Here is a 6,765-nt window from a genome sequence, read left to right as displayed (position 1 = left end):
ATATTATGAAGCAATTTGCATATGTCCATATAACTTGGACACCATTAAATTTGCGCCAAAAAGACAATTATTCCCTACTTTTCTTCTTTTTATTTTCGTTTTCTTTGCATAAATAAGAATTACATAACCTTTACTAAAGTATGATTTTTTTCGGTCGATTTTGCAGCAATTAACAACCCGCCGTCGTTTTAAGGTGAGTGTCTGTTGTTCTAATGTTCTATTGCCTTCGTCTTCCACAATTTCCTGACACATGCCCCAATGCCGATATCATTGTAATTAAAATGGAGCAATCCACCCAGTGTGGCCGCCGATAAGATGAGCAGCAAGCCGTGCGCTATCTTCGGCACGGTTTTTCCAAACAGGATCGGTCGCACGTAATCCGTCACAATAGCTTCCAGGCCCCAGTGCTGATGCATCACGATGCTTACGGCAATCAGTGTGTCCCCGGCATATGAAGGATACATAAGGCCGACTGGTAAAGCACCGAGCAGTGCCACGGACAGGACGCGTTCCGCCCTCCACAAGCCAACATTGCTGCTCCCTCCTGCGCTAGCGTTCCGGGCTGGAGACACGGCAAACCGACGCAATGCGATGACGGTAAACGGTCTGGGTTTGATTTGGGACGAAAACAGCGGTGCGTAGAACGCACTGGTTTGTACAGCTTTTCTCCCGGCGGCCAACATCACCAACGAAACTGATTTGCAAAGCGGATTATGTATTAGGAGAGCCTATGTTTTCTTTCGAACACCTATTTTCGTTTCGAGTCGATCCTCAGTGAAAGTGACACTGACATGTGACGTAATGCCAAATGGTTGGGGCTTTCGATTTGTACTAAACTTAAACTGCATTAACCCAGTGTTCTAAAAACAATGGAATGATGTTTTGAAATGTGAATTTTTCAAACGCTGGCATTTTGGCCAAGTTCCACATAACACAAAAATCGTTATTAAATGATCAGTAATCTTTATGGGAAAATGAATTTAGGATTATTTTTGTAGAAGCATTGCACCAAAACGTACGAAGCCTCACAATGGTCCTTGATGTCCTTCGCTGAGAGAGAAAAGAAAAAAAACAGCATTCAAACAGTAGGCTGCATAAAGCGCGCGATACAGGATAATTACCAGCATTCTTGCACGCCTCTAGTCCGGTCCGGAAGTCAGACTTTAAATCATCCGGAAGCATGGTGTCGATTTGCCGGAGTGACTTTTCATAGTTCACCTTGCCCCTGCGCGCAACCTGCATGATTTCGAGCAGGCAGCTTACGTAGCATTTAAATTGTTTCGTGTCGGTGAAAACTCCATTGCTGACGGCGTCGGCCACAGCTGCATTGGGGAGGAATAACCACTTAAAAGTTAGAGTTATGCACTTCGCTGCACAAATCCGCCTACAGTACCGTCTGTAATTTGATGCTTCGGTTGGCATACTTGTCGGAAGGTTTTCGCCGTCTTTTGCAACTGTTCCATGGTAATGCTCTAGGGAAAGCCAATTAGACGTTATTAGTGTAACTCTCAATGTCTTCGTTGCGAACATAGAACGTCTCAACGGCGCCCTAAATTAATAATGATACGGTCACCGATTTATTATGCTATATTACAATTGTCGGCAAAAGGAGAAGAATAGGTCAATAGGAAATTGTGAAAACTGCACTCCCACATCCACAACCACAAATTATTCACTTAAATTAGTAATTCTGCAAACTGTAGCCAGGTTTCCGTAGCTCATCCTTCGCGTATGACTGCGTTTTCCGGCCACTTCAATTATCGACCAACAGATCGGACCTCAATATTGATGATTCTATGCGTAGCGTCGATGCGAAAATCCGCAGTACATATATTCATGCAGCGCTAGACAAGCCTTTCGAAGGATAATGATGACAACTAGGATAATGATGGCAATAAAAATGCCCATTTGCGAAACTACAATAGATCATCGTGCAAACAAAATCATATAAAACAAACACAGGAGAATCCAAATGTACGCCAGTAAACTTATTCCTGGTCAGTGCGAAGGTCTTCTACGATGAGTTTAACCACGAGCCTTATGGCGCCTGAGGACATCGGGTCTGCTCCCTCAATCGGTGTACTATTACGGTTTATTATCCTGAAGTACTACGCGCATTACTACAGCGTTTGCTCCATCGGAAACGACTTCCTCAGCGATGTGCAGGTCGGACGAATACTGCTGTCTACAGACGCTCTACATTCGGGAGTCGCTTTTCAGCTTGCCATCGATGCTGGATGCCAAGCATTCGTAGTGGACGAGCCGGGTATAGGGAAATTTCTGGACCGGTACATTCCAGTGCACGACACTGCCAGTCAGCGATCAATGGACAAAAGTGTGATTCTGTTACTAACCGATGAGAATCGCCGGGACATGCTGGAAATGATTGCTCAACATGAAACGTTCCGTGGTACGTCTTGGAGGTAATCGAAGTAAATGCATCAAGTCCACTATTTTAAACTCATTTTCAAGAAATCCTCAACGTGCTCATCGTCGTCTACGAATCTGGGAACGAGCGACCTATCAGTCTCTACAGCACCGAAACTACGTTCGTCGGTGTGCTGGAAGCTTACAGCATGTCCCTGCGCCCTATCGAGGTTGATTGGAATGATTGGGAAAGTGTGGACTTTTTCCCCGACAAATCGAGCGATCTGCAGGGATATGTGATACGTATGGCCATGTGTAACTATCTACCTTTTACGGGCTACGAGCGGGTGGTAAGTTATTATATTTGGTAAGTTTAGCCAGCAGCAATCTCATTCAGCAGCAACACTTAACGAAATTTAGAAATAAAAACATTTGTCCCTATCGTAATTACAAACAAGTTCAAAGTAAAAATTCTCCTCGCTGGCCACAGTGTTAAATTGAGAGGGTCCCATACGTTTGTTTTGATATATCCTCTAGGAACCGTGGAGTGGTAATGCGTACGATCCCAACACAGGAACTAGGTCGATTTGGCTAGATGGCACCGAGCTGCAGTTAATCGTGTCCTTCTGCCAAAAACGGAACTGTAGCCTCCTGGTCTACACTGGTAAGGGCTTCGATGTTGTGTGGAGGACAGTTCCTCATTCGAAAAATTGCATTTGTCTTCTCTTCCAGAGGATGAAGACGAATGGGGAACCGTATACCCGAATGGGACCGGAAACGGTTTGTTGGGCAGTGTTGCCGAGCGCCGTTCGGACCTCGCGGTGGCAGCTATCTATCACTGGCTGCAGCCTTATAACTTCAGCGAATACACGGCGAGCATCAGCCGCTCGGGAGTTACGGTATTGGTGCCGAAACCTCACGTACTTCCCTTTTGGCGTACCCCTTTCCTTTCGTTCTCTGGACCGCTCTGGGCGGCCGTTCTGGGCACGTTCGTGATGGGTATTGGTGCAACCTTTTACGTAGGTCATCTTCGGCACCGTTTGCTGGTAGCCATTGACGGCGATAGGGCAGCGTCGGAGAAGCTAACGCTAAGTGAAGCTGTATTGATGATGGTCGGCTTTTTTGTGGCCCAATCCGGACCCATCCGTACTGACCTGTTGTCTTGCGTGGTGCTCTTTGCCTCGCTTCTGCTGGCAGGATTCATGGTTAGCAACTGCTACAGCGCAGGACTGGCGGGCATCATGACAGTGCCACAGTACGATAGGTCCATCGATACTGTGGCCGAATTTGCGGCCAGTGGGATGATATGGTACGGACCAACGCCTTATTGCTTGGAGGAGATATTCAACGCCACGGAGGTGAGAAAAACATGTCGGAGAAAAATGCAACGGGAACTAACAATAGCCGTGTCTCTTTATTGTTGCCTCTCTCATGGACAGCCCTACTTGAAGAAAATTGTCTCCAGCTACAGAGTGGCATCACCGCCGGAAACAAAACTCCATGCGCAAGCGGCTAAAACCGGGTTCATCATCGAACAGACACAGAACGGAAACTTTGCTCCGAATGACTTTCTCGATCGCCGGACCTCGACGTTCTACCAGAAACTGTTGGACGATGTATACTTTCAAAATTGTGCCGCCCTCAGTACGAAAACCAATCCACTACGGGCCTCACTGAACGACTATATATTGCGCGTGCAGCAGTCCGGCATCCTGTATCACTGGGGAACCATGACGGCCATCCGCTACCTTCCGACGGAAGTGTTCCGCAATATCGCGAACGCACGTCAGCATCTTCACGACGGGGACGCTGCTCCTCTCGAGATCGGCCATTTCCTCGGCGCATTTTTCATTTTGGGCTATGGACTGCTCTTCGCCGGATTAGTTTTCTTTTTTGAACTGTGTGGCACTAAAATGGCCAAGCGCTTGAAAGAGCGTTTGAGATAATTAGCAAATTTCTACAGAGGGTGCTATCTACCTGTGTGCTATGTAATAGAAAATATGTGTAATTGTTCTTTAAATTATGATTAACCCTTGCCTTGCCCTTGCCTATGATTAACCCTCGGGATAAAAATCCCGCCTAACCACGTTCCCGTGACGTCACTAAAAACATGGTATATCATGCAACCGAAATAACAATACACAAAAGAAGAGTAAGTAGAAAAGTGTGGTTAAAATTTGATAGTTACAAATAAAAGAGATAAACGTAATAAAAATTGGAAGGTGAGAAAGCTCTCATTCCGAGGATCCCGATGATCCCGAGTTCAAAAGACTTCAATTTCCCATCCGTCTTGCAATCGCTATGACCATGAACCAATCACAAGGCCAATGGTTGAAATTTTTTGGTGTGAATTTAAAAAAATCAATGTTTTTCCCATGGTCAATTATATGTGGCATGTTCGCGTTCATATTATTATTGAACATGCCACATATAATTGACCATGGGAAAACATTGATTTTTAAATTCAGACCACAAACTGCGTGCAGCTCGTGTGCATTGTTTGTTCTTTGTTGATAATAAAACAAAAAATATAGTGCGCCACAAGTTAACTGAAAAAAAGAAACCCAAAAAAGTCTAAAATGCCAAGTCTAAAAAAGAATCGTCAAAGTACTAGATTTTTTATCCTAATCCTAATAGAAAAATAACTTGATAAAAACCCCAATTTGCCACAAGCTCATAGAACATAAAACAGACCGAATTCGAGTTTCACATTCAAACAATCATATTTCGCGGAAACACCAACAGTCGGTTCACTACAACTACGTTTGCTCAGTACATCTATTCCTAAGCTTGAAACATGTTTTGTGGTCATAGTTTATCGTTATAAATTCAATTAAGGTCTTTAACAGTTAGCAGGAGAACGTAAGTGAATAGTGACACAGATTGAAGAAGTCATTTCAATATAACTGATTCAGTTGTGCACTTTACATGAAGGCTCCGCCGGGATGAACTATGTGTGAATCAAGAAGAATTACCACCTACAAAAATGTGAGAAATCAGTGGAGAAAAGTCTCTAAAAAATCGACCTCAAATTGACAGCATCTCTGCCATCTGCAAAAACTAGGTTATATTATGAAGCAATTTGCATATGTCCATATAACTTGGACACCATTAAATTTGCGCCAAAAAGACAATTATTCCCTACTTTTCTTCTTTTTATTTTCGTTTTCTTTGCATAAATAAGAATTACATAACCTTTACTAAAGTATGATTTTTTTCGGTCGATTTTGCAGCAATTAACAACCCGCCGTCGTTTTAAGGTGAGTGTCTGTTGTTCTAATGTTCTATTGCCTTCGTCTTCCACAATTTCCTGACACATGCCCCAATGCCGATATCATTGTAATTAAAATGGAGCAATCCACCCAGTGTGGCCGCCGATAAGATGAGCAGCAAGCCGTGCGCTATCTTCGGCACGGTTTTTCCAAACAGGATCGGTCGCACGTAATCCGTCACAATAGCTTCCAGGCCCCAGTGCTGATGCATCACGATGCTTACGGCAATCAGTGTGTCCCCGGCATATGAAGGATACATAAGGCCGACTGGTAAAGCACCGAGCAGTGCCACGGACAGGACGCGTTCCGCCCTCCACAAGCCAACATTGCTGCTCCCTCCTGCGCTAGCGTTCCGGGCTGGAGACACGGCAAACCGACGCAATGCGATGACGGTAAACGGTCTGGGTTTGATTTGGGACGAAAACAGCGGTGCGTAGAACGCACTGGTTTGTACAGCTTTTCTCCCGGCGGCCAACATCACCAACGAAACTGATTTGCAAAGCGGATTATGTATTAGGAGAGCCTATGTTTTCTTTCGAACACCTATTTTCGTTTCGAGTCGATCCTCAGTGAAAGTGACACTGACATGTGACGTAATGCCAAATGGTTGGGGCTTTCGATTTGTACTAAACTTAAACTGCATTAACCCAGTGTTCTAAAAACAATGGAATGATGTTTTGAAATGTGAATTTTTCAAACGCTGGCATTTTGGCCAAGTTCCACATAACACAAAAATCGTTATTAAATGATCAGTAATCTTTATGGGAAAATGAATTTAGGATTATTTTTGTAGAAGCATTGCACCAAAACGTACGAAGCCTCACAATGGTCCTTGATGTCCTTCGCTGAGAGAGAAAAGAAAAAAAACAGCATTCAAACAGTAGGCTGCATAAAGCGCGCGATACAGGATAATTACCAGCATTCTTGCACGCCTCTAGTCCGGTCCGGAAGTCAGACTTTAAATCATCCGGAAGCATGGTGTCGATTTGCCGGAGTGACTTTTCATAGTTCACCTTGCCCCTGCGCGCAACCTGCATGATTTCGAGCAGGCAGCTTACGTAGCATTTAAATTGTTTCGTGTCGGTGAAAACTCCATTGCTGACGGCGTCGGCCACAGCTGCATTGG

General features: G+C 44.6%; 5 protein-coding genes across 5 annotated transcripts; 1 reads left to right on the top strand and 4 right to left on the bottom strand.

Moving 5' to 3' along the window:
• Positions 1-58: 58 nt before the first annotated feature.
• Positions 59-780, bottom strand: LOC131214275 (succinate dehydrogenase [ubiquinone] cytochrome b small subunit, mitochondrial-like). Its single transcript, XM_058208657.1, has one exon. The coding sequence runs from the start codon at positions 681-683 to the stop codon at positions 210-212; it is 474 nt and encodes a 157-aa protein (XP_058064640.1). The 5' UTR covers positions 684-780; the 3' UTR covers positions 59-209.
• A 93-nt stretch (positions 781-873) lies between these two features.
• LOC131214278 (general odorant-binding protein 72-like) lies at positions 874-1,722 on the bottom strand. Its single transcript, XM_058208660.1, has 4 exons — positions 1,699-1,722; positions 1,394-1,472; positions 1,122-1,322; positions 874-1,050 (listed from the first exon to the last, which is right to left on the bottom strand). The coding sequence occupies exons 1-4, from the start codon at positions 1,720-1,722 to the stop codon at positions 965-967; spliced, it is 390 nt and encodes a 129-aa protein (XP_058064643.1). The 3' UTR covers positions 874-964.
• Positions 1,723-2,019: 297 nt separating this feature from the next.
• LOC131214277 (glutamate receptor ionotropic, delta-1-like) lies at positions 2,020-4,313 on the top strand. The gene is made up of 5 exons (XM_058208659.1): positions 2,020-2,410; positions 2,473-2,717; positions 2,905-3,031; positions 3,100-3,725; positions 3,807-4,313. The coding sequence occupies exons 1-5, from the start codon at positions 2,020-2,022 to the stop codon at positions 4,311-4,313; spliced, it is 1,896 nt and encodes a 631-aa protein (XP_058064642.1).
• Positions 4,314-5,271: 958 nt separating this feature from the next.
• On the bottom strand, positions 5,272-6,214 carry LOC131214274 (succinate dehydrogenase [ubiquinone] cytochrome b small subunit, mitochondrial-like). Its single transcript, XM_058208655.1, has one exon. The coding sequence runs from the start codon at positions 6,115-6,117 to the stop codon at positions 5,644-5,646; it is 474 nt and encodes a 157-aa protein (XP_058064638.1). The 5' UTR covers positions 6,118-6,214; the 3' UTR covers positions 5,272-5,643.
• Positions 6,215-6,307: 93 nt separating this feature from the next.
• Positions 6,308-6,754, bottom strand: LOC131214276 (general odorant-binding protein 72-like; the record flags this gene model as incomplete). Its single annotated transcript, XM_058208658.1, has 2 exons — positions 6,308-6,484; positions 6,556-6,754. Coding segments are annotated over 2 exons (285 nt in total), but the record flags the coding sequence as incomplete, so codon positions are not given.
• Positions 6,755-6,765: the final 11 nt, after the last annotated feature.

This window comes from Anopheles bellator, unplaced genomic scaffold (genome assembly GCF_943735745.2).
Source record: "Anopheles bellator unplaced genomic scaffold, idAnoBellAS_SP24_06.2 scaffold00412_ctg1, whole genome shotgun sequence".
NCBI classification, from domain to species: Eukaryota; Metazoa; Arthropoda; class Insecta; order Diptera; family Culicidae; genus Anopheles; species Anopheles bellator.
This window is presented reverse-complemented; position numbering and strand designations above follow the sequence as displayed.

What these genes read in the sequence shown, in the direction of transcription:
- LOC131214275 (XM_058208657.1), bottom strand. Translation starts at nt 683, where the DNA reads ATGTTGGCCGCCGGGAGAAAAGCTGTACAAACCAGTGCGTTCTACGCA.
- LOC131214278 (XM_058208660.1), bottom strand. Translation starts at nt 1,722, where the DNA reads ATGAGCTACGGAAACCTGGCTACA. An exon ending in GAAGCATCAAATTACAGACG is followed by an intron (nt 1,323 to 1,393) that starts GTACTGTAGGCG and finishes TCCCCAATGCAG; the next exon opens with CTGTGGCCGACGCCGTCAGC. An exon ending in AGAGGCGTGCAAGAATGCTG is followed by an intron (nt 1,051 to 1,121) that starts GTAATTATCCTG and finishes TTTCTCTCTCAG; the next exon opens with CGAAGGACATCAAGGACCAT.
- LOC131214277 (XM_058208659.1), top strand. Translation starts at nt 2,020, where the DNA reads ATGAGTTTAACCACGAGCCTTATGGCGCCTGAGGACATCGGGTCTGCT. An exon ending in TTACGGGCTACGAGCGGGTG is followed by an intron (nt 2,718 to 2,904) that starts GTAAGTTATTAT and finishes TATATCCTCTAG; the next exon opens with GAACCGTGGAGTGGTAATGC. An exon ending in TAGCCTCCTGGTCTACACTG is followed by an intron (nt 3,032 to 3,099) that starts GTAAGGGCTTCG and finishes CTTCTCTTCCAG; the next exon opens with AGGATGAAGACGAATGGGGA.
- LOC131214274 (XM_058208655.1), bottom strand. Translation starts at nt 6,117, where the DNA reads ATGTTGGCCGCCGGGAGAAAAGCTGTACAAACCAGTGCGTTCTACGCA.